The sequence below is a fragment of the Oncorhynchus kisutch genome, linkage group LG17 (genome assembly GCF_002021735.2).
Source record: "Oncorhynchus kisutch isolate 150728-3 linkage group LG17, Okis_V2, whole genome shotgun sequence".
Lineage (NCBI taxonomy): Eukaryota > Metazoa > Chordata > Actinopteri > Salmoniformes > Salmonidae > Oncorhynchus > Oncorhynchus kisutch.
The window spans coordinates 2,934,337-2,956,411 of record NC_034190.2 but is presented as its reverse complement, the minus strand read 5'-3'; the positions used below and the strand labels follow the sequence as shown (position 1 = coordinate 2,956,411).

The 22,075-nt window shown below is 45.0% G+C and overlaps 1 protein-coding gene across 1 annotated transcript in view; it reads left to right on the top strand.

The window, feature by feature from the left end:
• LOC109883181 (CUB and sushi domain-containing protein 2-like) overlaps positions 1–22,075 on the top strand; it is an 899,659-nt gene that overhangs the window by 472,009 nt on the left and 405,575 nt on the right. The window contains 1 exon segment of the mRNA XM_031794932.1: positions 7,106–7,227. Coding sequence (XP_031650792.1) covers positions 7,106–7,227 — 122 coding nt within the window.

The window sequence follows — 22,075 nt, the reverse complement described above, 5'->3', positions numbered from 1 at the left end:
GTGTGCATAATGATGGGGAGATGGTGTTCATAAAGATGGGGATATGGTTTTCATAATGATGGGGAGATGGTGTGATGGGGAGATGGTGTTCATAATGATGAGGAGATGGTGTTCATAATGATGGGGAGATGGTGTGATGGGGAGATGGTGTTCATAATGATGGAGAGATGGTGTGATGGGAAGATGGTGTTCATAATGATGGGGAGATGGTGTGATGGGAGATGGTGTTCATAATTATGGGGAGATGGTGTTCATAATGATGGGGAGATGGTGTAATGGGGAGATGGTGTTCATAATGATGGGGAGATGGTGTGATGGGAGATGGTGTTCATAATGATGGGGAGATGGTGTTCATAATGATGGGGAGATGGTGTTCATAATGATGGGGAGATGGTGTGATGGAGAGATGGTGTTCATAATGATGGGGAGATGGTGTTCATAATGATGTGGGGATGGTGTTCATAATGATGAGGAGATGGTGTGCATAATGATGGGGAGATGGTTTTCATAATGATGGGGAGATGGTGTGATGGGGAGATGGTGTTTATAATGATGAGGAGATGGTGTTCATAATGATGGGGAGATGGTGTGATGGGGAGATGGTGTTCATAATAATGGAGAGATGGTGTTCATAATGATGGGAAGATGGTTTTCATAATGATCGGGAGATGGTGTTCATAATGATGAGGACATGGTGTTCATAATGATGGGGAGATGGTGTGATGGGGAGATGGTGTTCATAATGATGGGGAGATGGTGTTCATAATGATGGGGAGATGGTGTTCATAATGATGGGGAGATGGTGTTCATAATGATGGGGAGATGGTGTGATGGGGAGATGGTTGTTCATAATGATGGGGAGATGGTGTTCATAATGATGGGGAGATGGTGTTCATAATGATGAGGAGATATTGTTCATAATGATGGGGAGATGGTGTTCATAATGATGGGGAGATGGTGTTCATAATGATGGGGAGATGGTGTGATGGGGAGATGGTGTTCATAATGATGTGGAGATGGTGTTCATAATGATGGGGAGATATTGTTCATAATGATGAGGAGATGGTGTTCATAATGATGTGGAGATGGTGTGCATAATGATGGGGAGATGGTGTTCATATTGATGGGGAGATGGTGTGATGGGAGATGGTGTTCATAATGATGGGGAGATGGTGTGCATAATGATGTGGAGATGGTGTTCATAATGATGGGGAGATGGTGTTCATAATGATGGGGAGATGGTGTTCATAATGATGGGGAGATGGTGTGATGGGGAGATGGTGTTCATAATGATGGGGAGATGGTGTTCATAATGATGGGGGGGATGGGTGTTCATAATGATGAGGAGATGGTGTGCATAATGATGGAGAGATGGTGTTCATAAAGATGGGGATATGGTTTTCATAATGATGGGGAGATGGTGTGATGGGGAGATGGTGTTCATAATGATGAGGAGATGGTGTTCATAATGATGGGGAGATGGTGTGATTGGGAGATGGTGTTCATAATGATGGAGAGATGGTTGTGATGGGAAGATGGTGTTCATAATGATGGGGAGATGGTGTGATGGGAGATGGTGTTCATAATGATGGGGAGATGGTGTTCATAATGATGGGGAGATGGTGTTCATAATGATGGGGAGATGGTGTGATGGGGAGATGGTGTTCATAATGATGGGGAGATGGTGTTCATAATGATGTGGGGATGGTGTTCATAATGATGAGGAGATGGTTTGCATAATGATGGGGAGATGGTTTTCATAATGATGGGGAGATGGTGTGATGGTGTTTATAATGATGAGGAGATGGTGTTCATAATGATGGGGAGATGGTGTGATGGGGAGATGGTGTTCATAATAATGGAGAGATGGTGTTCATAATGATGGGAAGATGGTTTCATAATGATCGGGAGATGGTGTTCATAATGATGAGGACATGGTGTTCATAATGATGGGGAGATGGTGTGATGGGGAGATGGTGTTCATAATGATGGGGAGATGGTGTTCATAATGATGGGGAGATGGTGTTCATAATGATGGGGAGATGGTGTTCATAATGATGGGGAGATGGTGTGATGGGGAGATGGTGTTCATAATGATGGGGAGATGGTGTTCATAATGATGGGGAGATGGTGTTCATAATGATGGGGAGATATTGTTCATAATGATGGGGAGATGGTGTTCATAATGATGGGGAGATGGTGTTCATAATGATGGGGAGATGGTGTGATGGGGAGATGGTGTTCATAATGATGGGGAGATGGTGTTCATAATGATGGGGAGATATTGTTCATAATGATGAGGAGATGGTGTTCATAATGATGTGGATATGGTGTGCATAATGATGGGGAGATGGTGTTCATATTGATGGGGAGATGGTGTGATGGGGAGATGGTGTTCATAATGATGGGGAGATGGTGTGCATAATGATGTGGAGATGGTGTGCATAATGATGGGGAGATGGTGTTCATATTGATGGGGAGATGGTGTGATGGGAATGGTGTTCATAATGATGGGGAGATGGTGTGATGGGAAGATGGTGTTCATAATGATGGGGAGATGGTGTTCATAATGATGGGGAGATGGTGTTCATAATGATGGGGAGATGGTGTTCATAATGATGGGGAGATGGTGTTCATAATGATGGGGAGATATTGTTCATAATGATGGGGAGATGGTGTTCATAATGATGGGGAGATGGTGTTCATAATGATGGGGAGATGGTGTGATGGGGAGATGGTGTTCATAATGATGGGGAGATGGTGTTCATAATGATGGGGAGATATTGTTCATAATGATGAGGAGATGGTGTTCATAATGATGTGGAGATGGTGTGCATAATGATGGGGAGATGGTGTTCATATTGATGGGGAGATGGTGTGATGGGGAGATGGTGTTCATATTGATGGGGAGATGGTGTGATGGGGAGATGGTGTTCATAATGATGGGGAGATGGTGTGCATAATGATGTGGAGATGGTGTGCATAATGATGGGGAGATGGTGTTCATATTGATGGGGAGATGGTGTGATGGGGAGATGGTGTTCATAATGATGGGGAGATGGTGTGATGGGAGATGGTGTTCATAATGATGGGGAGATGGTGTGATGGGAAGATGGTGTTCATAATGATGGGGAGATGGTGTTCATAATGATGGGGAGATGGTGTGATGGGGAGATGGTGTTCATAATGATGGGGAGATGGTGTTCATAATGATGGGGGGGATGGTGTTCATAATGATGAGGAGATGGTGTGCATAATGATGGGGAGATGGTGTTCATAAAGATGGGGATATGGTTTTCATAATGATGGGAGATGGTGTGATGGGGAGATGGTGTTCATAATGATGAGGAGATGGTGTTCATAATGATGGGGAGATGGTGTGATGGGGAGATGGTGTTCATAATGATGGAGAGATGGTGTTCATAATGATGGGGAGATGGTGTTCATAATGATGGGGAGATGGTGTCATAATGATGAGGAGATGGTGTTCATAATGATGGGGAGATGGTGTGATGGGGAGATGGTGTTCATAATGATGGAGAGATGGTGTTCATAATGATGGGGAGATGGTGTGCATAATGATGGGGAGATGGTGTGATGGGGAGATGGTGTACATATTGATGGGGAGATGGTGTTCATTATGATGGGGAGATATTGTTCATAATGATGGGGAGATGGTGTTCATAATGATGAGGAAATGGTGTTCATAATGATGGGGAGATGGTGTTCATAATGATGGGGAGATGGTGTTCATAATGATGGGGAGATGGTGTGATGGGGAGATGGTGTTCATAATGATGGGGAGATGGTGTTCATAATGATGGGGGGATGGTGTTCATAATGATGAGGAGATGGTGTGCATAATGATGGGGAGATGGTGTTCATAAAGATGGGGATATGGTGTTCATAATGATGGGGAGATGGTGTGATGGGGAGATGGTGTTCATGATGATGAGGAGATGGTGTTCATAATGATGGGGAGATGGTGTGATGGGGAGATGGTGTTCATAATGATGGGGAGATGATGTTCATAATGCTCGGGAGATGGTGTTCATAATGATGAGGAGATGGTGTTCATAATGATGGGGAGATGGTGTGATGGGGAGATGGTGTTCATAATGATGGGGAGATGGTGTGATGGGGAGATGGTGTTCATAATGATGGGGAGATGGTGTTCATAATGATGGGGAGATGGTGTTCATAATGATGGGGAGTTGGTGTGATGGGGAGATGGTGTACATAATGATGGGGAGATGGTGTTCATTATGATGGGGAGATATTGTTCATAATGATGGGGAGATGGTGTTCATAATGATGAGGAAATGGTGTTCATAATGATGTGGAGATGGTGTGCATAATGATGGGGAGATGGTGTTCATATTGATGGGGAGATGGTGTGATGGGGAGATGGTGTTCATAATGATGGGGAGATGGTGTGCATAATGATGTGGAGATGGTGTGCATAATGATGGGGAGATGGTGTTCATATTGATGGGGAGATGGTGTGATGGGGAGATGGTGTTCGGAATGATGATTGCCAGGATCAGTGGTTAGTAGACTGGCGACGTCGAGAGCTGGGTCAGGGACCGGAAGTAGCCACCTTACATAGTGTGCTTCTTTCGACTAGGGTCTATACGGGAAAGTTTGCCATATGGGTCGCAGACTACCAAACCCTATGACCATCTAGGTCCCAACTAGAAAACAGAGCTTTTTATTGTCAGATTAAATCAAATCGAGATTTAAAGCATGTTCCTCTGAAATGGTACAGCAATACTGTAGTGGTGCTCAGCCTTCTATATGCACAGTACTGTAGTAATGCTCAGCCTTCTATATCCACAGTACTGTAGTAATGCTCAGCCTTCTATATCCACAGTACTGTAGTAATGCTCAGTCTTCTATATCCACAGTACTGTAGTAATGCTCAGCCTTCTATATCCACGGTACTGTAGTGGTGCTCAGCCTTCTATATCCACAGTACTGTAGTAATGCTCAGCCTTCTATATCCACAGTACTGTAGTGGTGCTCAGCCTTCTATATCCACAGTACTGTAGTGGTGCTCAGCCTTCTATATCCATAGTACTGTAGTAATGCTCAGCCTTCTATATCCACAGTACTGTAGTGGTGCTCAGCCTTCTATATCCACAGTACTGTAGTGGTGCTCAGCCTTCTATATCCATAGTACTGTAGTAATGCTCAGCCTTGTATATCCACAGTACTGTAGTAATGCTCAGCCTTGTATATCCACAGTACTGTAGTAATGCTCAGCCTTGTATATCCACAGTACTGTAGTAATGCTCAGCCTTGTATATCCACAGTACTGTAGTAATGCTCAGGGCCATCTGAATGTCTCCTATGATACATTCCAAATAGATCCTTCTTCCCTATATAGTGTGACCAGAGCCAAAAAGTAGTGCACTACATGTGGAATAGTGTGCATTTTGGGACTGAACGCTATCTCTCTGAGCCCTTATTATCGTGATTGCAGGGTGATTAGACCAGCGTCACTGGAGCCACAATACAGATGGCGTATTAACAGGGGAGAGAATCAACCTCATTATGGACCTCGTTATTAACCAGAAATGGGCAATATAGTGTATTGGACTTTGCAGTTAACACACCTACACAGTATTATATTTCATTAAGGTCACCCTCACTGTCAGGACCACTCAAGTTAATTACTATTTTCCTTAAACTTTAAAATGAACGCCACCCATTATTTAATGTGGCTGGTGTTGGGGGGCATTTCTTTTGAGGGGAGGCATTCCTCTAAGGACCTCTCCACTTCCGACATAACTGATTAAGAGTAGAGTCTGGGTCTAGACCTCTTAACTAACTCCATTTACCCCCAGACACCCAGGCCTTCATTAGACATGGCCTGCTTTAGTTTGAGGTGTTTAAAGTCAATTTCTGTGACCAAGGACAGAGTACAGTAGAAGTCAGAATGCCCTCTAAAAGACAACTACTGCTGCTATAGGACCAATATCCAGCCATCCCTTATGTCCTGATCCCAGCCTTCTATACCTGATCCATCCATGCCTTCATGTCCTGATCCCAGCCTTCTATACCTGATCCATCCATTCTTCATGTCCTGATCCCAGCCTTCTATACCTGATCCATCCATTCTTCATGTCCTGATCCCAGCCTTCTATACCTGATCCATCCATTCTTCATGTCCTGATCCCAGCCTTCCCCACCTGATCCATCCATTCTTCATGTCCTGATCCCAGCCTTCTATACCTGATCCAACCATTCTTCATGTCCTGATCCCAGCCTTCTATACCTGATCCATCCCTTATGTCCTGATCCCAGCCTTCTATACCTGATCCATCCATCCCTTATGTCCTGATCCCAGCCTTCTATACCTGATCCATCCATTCTTCATGTCCTGATCCCAGCCTTCTATACCTGATCCAACCATTCTTCATGTCCTGATCCCAGCCTTCTATACCTGATCCAACCATTCTTTATGTCTGGATCCCAGCCTTCTATACCTGATCCATCCATTCTTCATGTCCTGATCCCAGCCTTCTATACCTGATCCAACCATTCTTCATGTCCTGATCCCAGCCTTCTATACCTGATCCAACCATTCTTTATGTCCTGATCCCAGCCTTCTATACCTGATCCAACCATTCTTTAAGTCTTGATCCAAGCATGCTATATCTGATCCAACCATGATTTAAGTCTTGATCCAGGCCTTCTATATCTGATCCAACCGTTCTTTAAGTATTGAACCAAGCCTTCTATACCTGATCCAACCATTCTTTAAGTCTTGATCCAACCATTCATTATGTCTTGATCCCTGCCTTCTCAAACAGCATTCACTACTTCAGACATAGTGCTTCACTCCAGTCTCTTGTGGGTTCGAGATGAGACAGGATGAGACAGGATAAGACCGGGTTTAGTTGGCTACCTCTGTCAGCTTTTTTGCTAACTAACTGTCCTCTTTGAATCTTTTTCAATGCCCTTTGGGTCAAATTACGAGATTATATACAGGTAAACATAGACATACCTGAAACTAATTTGTACAGTATGTGGAAGTTGATTCACACAGTTCAATTGATAAGTAAATAGCCTAACAGTGTCATGTTATTTTCTCTTTCAGCTCCGATGTGTGGTGGTCAGCTGAGAGGCCCTAACGGTATCATCGCGTCACCAAACTACCCTGTCCAGTATGACAACAATGCTAACTGCACCTGGTTCATCACCGCTACAGACACCACCAAGGTATGGTCTCACATTGCTAATGCTATATGCTAATACTGAAAATGGTGTGTTAATGTTGCTATATGCTAATCCAGTACTATGTACAGACCTGACATGCTAAATGCTAATATTGACTACTTGGTGATTTTGTGACTATTTGCTTTGCTATGTTAATATTTACAACCGTCTGACATTATGACATGCTAATATGGAAATTATACTGAAAATGGAGTACTTAAAGTTAGAGATGCTATGCTACGCTAATATGTACTACTGTTTATGCACTACTTGTTTTCTTGTCTGATGGTAAGCTAAATGCTAATATGGAAATTATACTGAAAATGGAGTACTTAAAGTTAGAGATGCTATGCTACGCTAATATGTACTACTGTTTATGCACTACTTGTTTTCTTGTCTGATGGTAAGCTAAATGCTAATATGGAAATTATACTGAAAATGGAGTACTTAAAGTTAGAGATGCTATGCTACGCTAATATGTACTACTGTTTATGCACTACTTGTTTTCTTGTCTGATGGTAAGCTAAATGCTAATATGGAAATTATACTGAAAATGGAGTACTTAAAGTTAGAGATGCTATGCTACGCTAATATGTACTACTGTTTATGCACTACTTGTTTTCTTGTCTGATGGTAAGCTAAATGCTAATATGGAAATTATACTGAAAATGGAGTACTTAAAGTTAGAGATGCTATGCTACGCTAATATGTACTACTGTTTATGCACTACTTGTTTTCTTGTCTGATGGTAAGCTAAATGCTAATATGGAAATTATACTGAAAATGGAGTACTTAAAGTTAGAGATGCTATGCTACGCTAATATGTACTACTGTTTATGCACTACTTGTTTTCTTGTCTGATGGTAAGCTAAATGCTAATATGGAAATTATACTGAAAATGGAGTACTTAAAGTTAGTGATGCTATGCTACGCTAATATGTACTACTGTTTATGCACTACTTGTTTTCTTGTCTGATGGTAAGCTAAATGCTAATATGGAAATTATACTGAAAATGGAGTACTTAAAGTTAGAGATGCTATGCTACGCTAATATGTACTACTGTTTATGCACTACTTGTTTTCTTGTCTGATGGTAAGCTAAATGCTAATATGGAAATTATACTGAAAATGGAGTACTTAAAGTTAGAGATGCTATGCTACGCTAATATGTACTACTGTTTATGCACTACTTGTTTTCTTGTCTGATGGTAAGCTAAATGCTAATATGGAAATTATACTGAAAATGGAGTACTTAAAGTTAGAGATGCTATGCTACGCTAATATGTACTACTGTTTATGCACTACTTGTTTTCTTGTCTGATGGTAAGCTAAATGCTAATATGGAAATTATACTGAAAATGGAGTACTTAAAGTTAGAGATGCTATGCTACGCTAATATGTACTACTGTTTATGCACTACTTGTTTTCTTGTCTGATGGTAAGTTAAATGCTAATTGTGTTACTGCTAGAAAAGCAAATCAACATTTTATTGGTCACACACACAAATGTATTTATTGGTCACACACACACATGTATTTATTGGTCACACACACACATGTATTTATTGGTCACACACAAATGTATTTATTGGTCACACACACAAATGTATTTATTGGTCACACACACATGTATTTATTGGTCACACACACATGTATTTATTGGTCACACACACATGTATTTATTGGTCACACACACACATGTATTTATTGGTCACACACACACATGTATTTATTGGTCACACACACATGTATTTATTGGTCACACACACACATGTATTTATTGGTCACACACACACATGTATTTATTGGTCACACACAAATGTATTTATTGGTCACACACACACATGTATTTATTGGTCACACACACACATGTATTTATTGGTCACACACACACATGTATTTATTGGTCACACACAAATGTATTTATTGGTCACACACACACATGTATTTATTGGTCACACACAAATGTATTTATTGGTCACACACACACATGTATTTATTGGTCACACACACACATGTATTTATTGGTCACACACACATGTATTTATTGGTCACACACACACATGTATTTATTGGTCACACACACATGTATTTATTGGTCACACACACATGTATTTATTGGTCACATGGTTAGTTAATATGTATGCTATGCATTAATATGTTATTGTGTGTGTAGTGAAATGATTGTGTTTCTAGTTCTGACTGTGCAGTTATATCTAACAAGTAATCTAACAATTTCCTTATTCATTCACACTTGTGTGACTTGAATATGAGCGATGGCCGAACTGCATAGGCAAGATGCAGTAGATGGTATAGAATACAGTATATACATATGAGATGAGTAATGTAGGGTATGTAAACATTATATAAAGTGGCATTTTTTAAAGTGACTTGTGGTACATTTATTAGATCAAACTTTTAATTATTAAAGTGGCTAGAGATGGAGTCAGTATGTTGGCAGCAGCCACTCACACAATGTTAGTGATGTCTGTTTAACAGTCTGATGGCCTTGAGATAGAAGCTGTTTTTCAGTCTCTCGGTCCCAGCGTTGATGCACCTGTACTGACCTCGCCTTCTGGATGATAGCAGGGTGAACAGGAAGTGGCTTGGGTGGTTGTTGTCCTCAATGATTTTTTTGGCCTTCCTGTGACATCGGGTGGTGTAGGTGTCCTGGAGGGCAGGTAGTTTGCCCCCGGTGATGCGTTGTGCAGACCTCACTTTCCTCTGGAGAGCCTTACGGTTGTGGGCGGAGCAGTTGCAGTACCAGGCAACAGTCCGACAGGATGCTCTCGATTGTGCATCTGTAAAAGTTTGTAAGTGTTTATGGGTGACAAGATACATTTCTTCAGCCTCTGTCTGTGTGGGTTTCAGTTTGTCCGTGATGTGTACGCAGAGGAACTTAAAACGTTCCACCTTCTGTCCCGTCAATGTGGATAGGGAGGCACTCCCTCTGCTGTTTCCTGAAGTCCACGATCATTTCCTTTGTTTTGTTGACGTTGAGTGTGAGGTGATGTTCCTGACACCAACTCCAAGGGCCCTCACCTCCTCCCTGTAGGCCGTCTCGTCGTTCTTGGTAATCAAGCCTACCAATGTAGTGTCGTCTGCAAACTTTATGATTGAGTTGGAGGCGTGCATGACCATGCAGTCATGGGTGAACAGGGAGTACAGGAGAGGGCTGAGAACTCACCCTTGTGAGGCCCCGGTGTTGAGGATCAGCAGGTTGTGTCCTACCCTCACCACCTGTAATGCGTTTCCAAACCATCACTTTAAGTGTATATTCTTTGCCCAAACTCTGTCAGATCAGATCCACCTTTCATTTAAGTTGCTGTGTTACACACAAAGAGAGCACTGTGGCTGTAGTGCTTATTTTGTGGACTAGTCAGATACAATATCCTGCAAAGGAGTTGGTACAATGCCCTGCAAAGGAGTTGGTACAATGCCCTGCAAAGGAGTTGGGAAATTACAGCTAGAGATGGATAGATGTTACGAATCCCTTTTGTCCCGACAGTCTAGGGGAGATGGTAACGAGACCCGTAACAGTCTAGGGGAGATGGTAACGAGACCCGTAACATAACTCAGGCAAATTATAATAGTGAAAAGTAAAAGTGAGAACGAAATAACCACAGAGGGTGAAACAGAGAGATCTACAGACATAGTAGGAGAGGGTGAAACAGAGAGATCTACAGACATAGTAGGAGAGGGTGAAACAGAGAGATCTACAGACATAGTAGGAGAGGGTGAAACAGAGAGATCTACAGACATAGTAGGAGAGGGTGAAACAGAGAAATCTACAGACATAGTAGGAGAGGGTGAAACAGAGAGATCTACAGACATAGTAGGAGAGGGTGAAACAGAGAAATCTACAGACATATGGCATTTACAGAGAGATTGAGCTCTAGAGCAAACAACTGACAGGGTTTTTAAACCAAGGGAAAGGAATTGATGATTGATTGGTGAGTGATTGGGGATGATTTTCACCTGTGAGGGGAGAAGGAGAGAAAAGACCACAGGATACATACACATACACCCACAGGGCAGGAAGCTTCACACACACAGGCGCGTGTCTTTGGCAATTTTTAGGGCCTTCTTCTGACACTGCCTGGTATAGAGGTCCTGGATGGCAGGAAGCTTTGCCCCAGTGATGTACTGGGCTGTACACACTACCTTCTGTAGTGCCTCCCTTTGAGGCCGAGCAATTGCCATACCAGATGGTGATGCAACCAGTTAGGATGCTCTCAATGGTGCAGCTGTGGAACTTTTTGTGGATCTGAGGACCCAGATATTTTGAGTTGTTGGGCATTGTTGTGCCCTCTTCACGACTGTCTTGGTGTGTTTGGACCATGATAGTTTGTTTGTGATGTGGACACCAACAAACTTGCAGCCCTCAATCTGCTCAACCTGCTCTACTACAGCCTCATCAATGAGAATGAGGGCCTGCTTTCGCTGTAGTCCACAAACATCTCCTTTGTCTTGATCATGTTGAGGGAGAGGTTGTTGTCCTGGCACCACACGGCCAGGTCTCTGACCTCCTCCCTATAGGCTGTCTCATCGTTGTCGGTGATCAGATGTGTTGTTACCTACCCTTACCACCTGGGGGGCGGCCCGTCAGGAAGTCCGGGATCCAGTTGCAGACGGAGGTGTTTAGTCCCAGGGTCCTTAGCTTAGTGATGAGCTTTGAGGTCACTATGGTGTTGAACGCTGAGCTGTAGTCAATGAATAGCATTCTCACGTAGATGTTCCTTTTGTCCAGGTGGGAAAGGGCAATGTGGAGTGCAATAGAGATTGCATCATCTGTGGATCTTTTCGGGTGGTATGACATTTTGTGTAGGTCTAGAGATTCTGGGATAATGGTGTGTATGTGAGCCATTTCCAGCCTTGCAAAGCACTTCGTGGCTCAAGACGTGAGTGTTACTGGTCGGTAGTCATTTAGGCATGTTACCTTGGTGTTCTTGGGAACTACAGGGACTACGGTGGACATAGTGAAGTGGGACTAGGATAGGGAGAGATTAAATATGTCCGTAAACACTTCAGCCAGGTGGTCAGTCCATGCTCTGAGGATGTGGCTAGGGGTGCAGTCTGGGCCTGAAACATGTAGGTATTACAGACTCGATCAGGGACAGGGAGTAGAGTGAGTACACTTGCCAGTTGGTCAGCACATGCTCAGATTACACGTCCTGGTAATCCATCTGGCCCTGCGGCTTTGTGAATGTTTATCTTTTTAGAGGTCTTGCTCACATCGGCTATGGCGAGAGTGATCATACAGTCACCCAGAACAGCTGGTGCTCTCATGCATTCTTCAGTGTTGGTTGCCTCAAAGCGTGCATAGAAGTCATTTAGCTCATCTGGTAGGTTTGTGTCACAGGGCAGCTCGTGGCTGGGTTTCCCTTTGTAGTCCGTAATAGTTTGCAAGTTGTAGTTTTCAAGCCCTGGCACATTCGACAAGTGTTGATGTCGGTACGATTCAACTTTAGTCCTGTATTTATGCGTTTCCTGTTTGATGGTTCGTCTGAGGTCATAGCGGGATTTCCTATAAGCGTCTGGGTTAGAGTCCCACTCCTTGAAAGCAGCAGCTCTAGCCTTTTGTTCAGTGCGGATGTTCCCTGTAATCCACGGCTTCTGGTTGGGGTATGTACGTACAGACACTGTGGAGACAATGTCATCAATTCACTTCTTGATGAAGCAATTGATTGATGTGTTGTACTCCTCTATGCCATCGGATGAGTCACGAAACATATTCCAGTCTGTGCTAGCAAAACAGTCTCGTAGTTTAGCATTTGCGTCATCTGACCCCTTCTATTTTAAGCGAGTCACTTGTACTTCCAGCTTTAGTTTTTTGTTTGTAAACAGGAATAAGGAGGATAGAATTATGGTCAGATTTGTCAAATAGAGAGCGAGGGAGAACTTTGTATGCATCTCTGTGTTTGGAGTAAAGGTGGTCTAGAGTTGTTATCCCCTCTGGTTGATCATGTGACATGCTGGTAGAAATTAGGTGAAAAATGGCTTCAAGTTTCCCTGCATTAAAGTCCCTGGCCACTAAGAGTGCCGCCTCTGGATGAGCATGTTCATGTTTGCTTATGTCCCTGTACAGATCCTTGACTGCGGCTTAGTGCCAGCATCGGTTTGTGGTGGTAAATAGACAGCTGTATGAAAAATATAGATGAAAACTCTCTTGGTAAATTGTGTGGTCTACAGCTTATCATGAGATACTCTTGAGACCTTGAGACTTCCTTAATATTAGATTTGGTGCACCAGCTGTAATTGACAAATAGACACAGACCACCAGCCCTTTATCGGAGGCAGCTGTTCTATCTTACCGATGGTAAATCAGCAACATTTCATTCAGCCAAGACTCTGTGAAAAATAACATATTACAGTTTTTAATGTCCCGTTTGATCGTCTTGATCGGAGTTCAATCAGTTTATTCTCCAGTTTATTGCACGTTGGCCAATAGGACGAATGGTAGAGGCACGTTGGCCAATAGGACGAATGGTAGAGGCACGTTGGCCAATAGGACGGATGGTAGAGGCACATTGGCCAATAGGACGGATGGTAGAGGCACGTTGGCCAATTTGACGGATGGTAGAGGCACGTTGGCCAATAGGACGGATGGTAGAGGCACGTTGGCCAATATGACGGATGGTAGAGGCACGTTGGCCAATAGGACGGATGGTAGAGGCACATTGGCCAATAGGACGGATGGTAGAGGCACATTGGCCAATAGGACGGATGGTAGAGGCACGTTGGCCAATTTGACGGATGGTAGAGGCACGTTGGCCAATAGGACGGATGGTAGAGGCACGTTGGCCAATATGACGGATGGTAGAGGCACGTTGGCCAATATGACGGATGGTAGACGCACGTTGGCCAATAGGACGAATGGTAGAGGCACGTTGGCCAATATGACGGATGGTAGAGGCACGTTGGCCAATATGACGGATGGTAGAGGCACGTTGGCCAATAGGACGAATGGTAGAGGCACGTTGGCCAATATGACGGATGGTAGAGGCACGTTGGCCAATAGGACGAATGGTAGAGGCACGTTGGCCAATAGGACGAATGGTAGAGGCACGTTGGCCAATAGGACGAATGGTAGAGGCACGTTGGCCAATAGGACGGATGGTAGAGGCACGTTGGCCAATAGGACGGATGGTAGAGGCACGTTGGCCAATTTGACGGATGGTAGAGGCACGTTGGCCAATAGGACGGATGGTAGAGGCACGTTGGCCAATTTGACGGATGGTAGAGGCACGTTGGCCAATAGGACGGATGGTAGAGGCACGTTGGCCAATAGGACGAATGGTAGAGGCACGTTGGCCAATATGACGGATGGTAGAGGCACGTTGGCCAATATGACGGATGGTAGAGGCACGTTGGCCAATAGGACGAATGGTAGAGGCACGTTGGCCAATATGACGGATGGTAGAGGCACGTTGGCCAATATGACGGATGGTAGAGGCACGTTGGCCAATAGGACGAATGGTAGAGGGCGGGTTACCCACTCGCTGACCAATTCTCATCAGGCACCCTGACCTGCGTCCCCTGTCTCGGCGTCTTCCCTTCATGCGAATGACGGGGATTTGGGCCTGCTCAGGTATCTGGAGTAAACCCTTTGTCTCGGCGTCTCCTCTTCATGTGAATGACGGGGATTTGGGCCTGCTCAGGTATCTGGAGTAAACCCTCTGTCTCGGCGTCTCCTCTTCATGTGAATGACGGGGATTTGGGCCTGCTCAGGTATCTGGAGTAAACCCTTTGTCTCGGCGTCTCCTCTTCATGTGAATGACGGGGATTTGGGCCTGCTCAGGTATCTGGAGTAAACCCTTTGTCTCGGCGTCTCCTCTTCATGTGAATGACGGGGATTTGGGCCTGCTCAGGTATCTGGAGTAAACCCTTTGCGTCAAAGAAAAAACATTTTACAATCGATGTCCTGAAGCTCTTTTTAAAGAGAGGGTGGAAGAAACATTCTGTAAAAAAATCAGTTCCAAACAGTTAGGGGCCAAACAGCAGCCTCCTCCTCTGGGACATTCGTGAACATTATGCACTAAATGTTCAAATCTTGATTATAATTTTGTTGCAACAATACTGGTCAAATTAAGATCCTACACATGTATGTATTTTTGTAGGATGAAACTGCATTTTATCTGGTGATCTGACCCACAACAGCACCCTCCTCTCCTCTCCTCTCCTCCCTCCCTCCCTCCCTCCCTCCCTCCCTCCCTCCCTCCCTCCCTCCCTCCCTCCCTCCCTCCCTCCCTCCCTCCCTCCCTCCCTCCCTCCCTCCCTCCCTCCCTCCCTCCCTCCCTCCCTCCCTCCCTCCCCTCCCCCCTTAGTCCTGGCAATGTACATCAGTGAGTGGGTTTACCATAAGACAGAATGCAATTTGCATTTTTATCAGGTTTTTCATTAGGCCTCTGCTCTCCCAGTAAACATAAAAAAATCTGCCGGAAGTGCGGGGCAGTGTGGGGCAGTGTGGGGCCGTGTGGGGCCGTGTGGGGCAGTGAGGGGCAGTGTGGGGCAGTGTGGGGCAGTGTGGGGCAGTGTGGGGTAGTGTGGGGCAGTGTGGGGCAGTGAGGGGCAGTGTGGGGCAGTGTGGGGCAGTGAGGGGCAGTGTGGGGTAGTGTGGGGCAGTGTGGGGCCGTGTGGGGCCGTGTGGGGCCGTGTGGGGCAGTGTGGGGCAGTGTGGGGCAGTGTGGGGCCGTGTGGGGCAGTGTGGGGCGGTGTGGGGCGGTGTGGGGCGGTGTGGGGCGGTGTGGGGCGGTGTGGGGCAGTGTGGGGCAGGGTGGGGCCGTGTGGGGCGGTGTGGGGCGGTGTGGGGCGGTGTGGGGCCGTGTGGAGCAGTGTGGGGCAGTGTGGGGCAGCTCATTTGAATTGGAAGACTACACAGCCCCTTTTCCCTGTTGATTTGGTTAGTTTTTTTTCCTTCTTCATCCTTATTTACTGATTTTATGTTAAAATGTATTATTTATTATAATCAGTTCCCGAAGAAGCATTTAGATGATTGAACTCCTCCCTGAATTTCTCGTGAGCCAATGAGCTCAGTTGAGTAGATCTATTTCCTGGGTAGAAAAGTGAATGCATAAATCCATCCTTACATGTACTCAGTCTTGTGATGGATATATTCAACTTGTGGTGCTGCTCTAAACTTCACCGGAAGTTACTGGAAATGGCCCACAATGGGATTTCGTGATTTAGTGACTCACCTTGGTGATTCTGATGGTTGGCTGTTTCTTAAATCACAACATTTTCTCTGCCAAGATCACTACTTTGAGTTACGTTGGATCTAGTAGTGTACTACAAAAGGAATAGTGTTCCACTTGGGATATAGCCTCTGAGTTGCTGAATTAGATGTGTTCTATCTCGTTAGGTGACATCATCAGGTCAGACTCAGGGTACTACTCACTATTCACTGCCTTGATTGGTTGAGAGACGAGCGTTTCATAGGAGTGACACCACTTGTCGGATTAGAGGATGGGGGGATAGAGGGGTGGGTGGATAGAGGGATAGAGGATGGAGGATAGAGGATGGAGGGATAGAGGGATAGAGGGGTGGGTGGATAGAGGCATAGAGGATGGAGGATAGAGGGATAGAGGGGTGGGTGGATAGAGGGATAGAGGATGGAGGATAGAGGGATAGAGGGGTGGGTGGATAGTGGGATAGAGGATGGAGGATAGAGGGATAGAGGGGTGGGTGGATAGAGGGATAGAGGATGGAGGATAGAGGGATAGAGGGGTGGGTGGATAGAGGGATAGAGGATGGAGGATAGAGGGATAGAGGGGTGGGTGGATAGAGGGATAGAGGGGTGGGTGGATAGAGGGATAGAGGGGTGGGTGGATAGAGGGATAGAGGGGTGGGTGGATAGAGGGATAGAGGGGTGGGTGGATAGAGGGATATAGGATGGAGGATAGAGGGATAGAGGATGGAGGGATAGAGGGGTGGGTGGATAGAGAATGGAGGATAGAGGGATAGAGGATGGAGGGATAGAGGGATAGAGGTTGGAGGGATTGAGGGATAGAGGATGGAGGGATTGAGGGATAGAGGATGGAGGGATTCAGGGATAGAGGAACAGAGGATGGAGGAATAGAGGGTGGAGGGATAGAGGATGGAGGGATAGAAGGATGGGTGGATGGAGGATAGAGGGATAGAGGATGGGGGATAGAGGGACAGAGGAATAGAGGATGGAGGATAGAGGATAGAGGATGGAGGATAGAGGGATAGATGATTAGAGGATGGAGTGATTAAGGGATAGAGAGTTGAGGGATAGAGGGATAGAGGATGGAGGGATAGAGGATAGAGGATGGAGGGATAGAGGATGGAGGGATAGAGGATGGAGGGATAGAGGATAGAGGATGGAGGGATAGAGGATGGAGGGATAGAGGATGGAGGGATAGAGGATAGAGGATGGAGGGATAGAGGATGGAGGGATAGAGGATGGAGGGATAGAGGATGGAGGGATAGAGGAATAGAGGATGGAGGGATAGAGGATGGAGGGATAGAGGATGGAGGGATAGAGGATGGAGGGATAGAGGATGGAGGGATAGAAGGATGGGTGGATGGAGGATAGAGGGATAGAGGATGGAGGGATAGAGGATGGAGGGATAGAGGATAGAGGATGGAGGGATAGAGGATGGAGGGATAGAGGATGGAGGGATAGAGAATAGAGGATGGAGGGATAGAGGATGGAGGGATAGAGGATGGAGGGATAGAAGGATGGGTGGATGGAGGATAGAGGGATAGAGGATGGAGGGATAGAGGGATAGAGGATGGATGGATGGATAGAGGATGGAGGATAGAGGGATAGAGGATGGATGGATAGAGGATGGAGGGCTAGAGGGATAGAGTGATAGATGGATTATACCAGTGGTTCCCAAACTTTGTATAGTCCCGTACCCCTTCAAACATTCAACCTCTAGCTGCGTACCCCCTATAGCACCAGGGTCAGCTGTACCCCCTCTAGCACCAGGGTCACCTCTACCCCCTCTAGCACCAGAGACAGCTGTACCCCCTCTAACACCAGGGTCAGCTGTACCCCCTCTAGCACCAGGATCAGCTGTACCCCCTCTAGCACCAAGGTCAACTGTACCCCCTCTAGCACCAAGGTGAGCTGTACCCCCTCTAGCACCAGGGTCACCTGTTCCCCCCTCTAGCACCAGGGTCAGCTCACTCTCAAATGTTGTTTTTTGCCATAATTGTAAGCCAGCCACACAAACGCTATACGATACATTTACAAAACATAAGAATTAATGTGAGGTTTTGTCACAAATTGGCTCGTGGGAAGTGACATAAAGCTCCTACAGGAAGTGACATAGAGCTCCTACAGGAAGTTACATAGAGCTCTTACAGGAAGTGACATATATCTCTTACAGGAAGTGACATAGAGCTCTTACAGGAAGTGAAATAGAGCTCATACAGGAAGTGACATAGAGCTCTTACAGGAAGTGACATTGAGCTCTTACAGGAAGTGACATAGAGCTCCTACAGGAAGTTACATAGAGCTATTACAGGAAGTGACATATATCTCTTACAGGAAGTGACTTAGAGCTCTTACAGGAATTGAAATAGAGCTCATACAGAAGGTGACATAGAGCTCCTACAGGAAGTGACATTGAGCTCTTACAGGAAGTGACATAGAGCTCTTACAGGAAGTGACATAGTACTCTTACAGGAAGTGACATAGAGCTCTTACAGGAAGTGACATAGAGCTCTAACAGGACGTGACATTGAGCTCTAACAGGAAGTGACATTGAGCTCTAACAGGAAGTGACATTGAGCTCTAACAGGAAGTGACATTGAGCTCTAACAGGAAGTGACATTGAGCTCTAACAGGAAGTGACATTGAGCTCTTACAAGACCAGGACACAAATAATAATATAACATGAATCAACCAGTTTGCTCTTTATGTAACTCTCATATAAAACTGTATTTGTTCATTATAAAACTCATGTGTCTTATTTTTCAAATATGCATATTTTGTTTCCAAATGTCTGCGCAAGAGTGAAGGTTACCCACAAGAGAGTAACGGTGAATGTGATTGGATGTTAATTATTTGACTAGGCCACCTGTATTTGACATTGTGTTATTTCACTGAACACTAAATGGTTTTATTTTATTTTTGGCAGTGAAACGAGGCTACTCAGGTGGGAAAAATAACCTCACCCAAATGTATAGCCCCGTTGGAAAATACAAATGGACTGTTGGAAAATGTGAAGCACATTTTTATTTGGCCTACCCTCAATGGCAATGCATTGTGTGTGTGGCACTTTGGGAGTAGCCAGGAATAGCCGGATTAGAGGATGGAGAGATAGTGGATTAGAGGATTAGAGGAATAGAGGGATGGATGGATTAGAGGATTAGAGGGATGGATAGATTAGAGGATAGAGGGATGGATAGATTAGAGGATAGAGGGATGGATGGATTAGAGGATAGAGGGATGGATAGATTAGAGGAATAGAGGGATGGATGGATTAGAGGATAGAGGGATGGATGGATTAGAGGATAGAGGGATGGATGGATTAGAGGATAGAGGGATGGATGGATTAGAGGATAGAGGGATGGATGGATTAGAGGATAGAGGGATGGATGGATTAGAGGATAGAGGGATGGATAGATTAGAGGAATAGAGGGATGGATAGATTAGAGGATAGAGGGATGGATAGATTAGAGGATAGAGGGATGGATGGATTAGAGGATAGAGGGATGGATGGATTAGAGGATAGAGGGATGGATGGATTAGAGGATAGAGGGATGGATAGATTAGAGGATAGAGGGACAGAGGGATGGATGGATTAGAGGATAGAGGGACAGAGGGATGGATGGATTAGAGGATAGAGGGACAGAGGGATGGATAGATTAGAGGATAGAGGGACAGAGGGATGGATAGATTAGAGGATAGAGGGACAGAGGGATGGATAGATTAGAGGATAGAGGGACAGAGGGATGGATAGATTAGAGGATAGAGGGACAGAGGGATGGATGGATAGAGGATAGAGGGACAGAGGGATGGGATAGATTAGAGGATAGAGGGACAGAGGGATGGATGGATTAGAGGATAGAGGGATGGATAGATTAGAGGAATAGAGGGATGGATAGATTAGAGGAATAGAGGGATGGATGGATTAGAGGATAGAGGATTAGAGGGATGGATAGATTAGAGGATAGATGGATGGATGGATTAGAGGATAGAGGGACAGAGGGATGGATAGATTAGAGGATAGAGGAATAGATGGATGGATGGATTAGAGGAATAGAGGGATGGATGGATTAGAGGAATAGAGGGATGGATAGATTAGAGGATAGAGGGATGGATAGATTAGAGGATAGATGGATGGATGGATTAGAGGATAGAAGGATGGATGGATTAGAGGATAGAGGGACAGAGGGACAGAGGGATGGATGGATTAGAGGATAGAGGGATGGATAGATTAGAGGATGGATGGATTAGAGGATAGAGGGACAGAGGGATGGATGGATTAGAGGATTAGATGGATGGATGGATTAGAGGAATAGAGGGATGGATGGATTAGAGGATAGAGGGATGGATAGATTAGAGGATAGATGGATGGATGGATTAGAGGATAGAAGGATGGATGGATTAGAGGATAGAGGGACAGAGGGATGGATGGATTAGAGGATAGAGGGATGGATAGATTAGAGGATAGATGGATGGATGGATTAGAGGATTAGAGGGATGGATGGATTAGAGGAATAGAGGGATGGATGGATTAGAGGATAGAGGGATGGATGGATAAAGGATAGAGGGACAGAGAGATGGATGGATTAGAGGATTAGAGGGATGGATGGATTAGAGGATTAGAGGGATGGATGGATTAGAGGAATAGAGGGATGGATGGATTAGAGGATAGAGGGATGGATGGATTAGAGGATAGAAGGATGGATGGATTAGAGGATAGAAGGATGGATGGACTAGAGGATAGAAGGATGGATGGACTAGAGGATAGAGGAATAGAGGGATGGATGGATTAGAGGATGGATGGATTAGAGGATAGAGGGATAGAGGGATGGATGGATTAGAGGATGGATGGATTAGAGGATAGAGGGATAGAGGGATGGATGGATTAGAGGATAGAGGGATGGATGGATTAGAGGATAGAAGGATGGATGGATTAGAGGATAGAAGGATGGATGGACTAGAGGATAGATGGATTAGAGGATAGAGGGATAGAGGGATGGATGGATTAGAGGATAGAGGGATGGATGGATTAGAGGATAGAGGGGATGGATGGATTAGAGGATAGAGGGATGGATGGATTAGAGGATAGAGGGATGGATGGATTAGAGGATAGAGGGATGGATGGATTAGAGGATAGAAGGATGGATGGATTAGAGGATAGAAGGATGGATGGACTAGAGGATAGAAGGATGGATGGACTAGAGGATAGATGGATTAGAGGATAGAGGAATAGAGGGATGGATGGATTAGAGGATGGATGGATTAGAGGATAGAGGGATAGAGGGGATGGATGGATTAGAGGATGGATGGATTAGAGATAGAGGGATAGAGGGATGGATGGATTAGAGGATAGAGGGATGGATGGATTAGAGGATAGAAGGATGGATGGATTAGAGGATAGAAGGATGGATGAATTAGGGATGGGATGGATGGATTAGAGGATAGAAGGATGGATGGATAGAGGATAGAAGGATGGATGGACTAGAGGATAGATGGATTAGAGGATAGAGGGATAGAGGGATGGATGGATTAGAGGATGGATGGATTAGAGGATAGAGGGATGGATGGATTAGAGGATAGAGGGATGGATGGATTAGAGATAGAGGGATGGATGGATTAAGAGGATAGAGGGATGGATGGATTAGAGGATAGAGGGATGGATGGATTA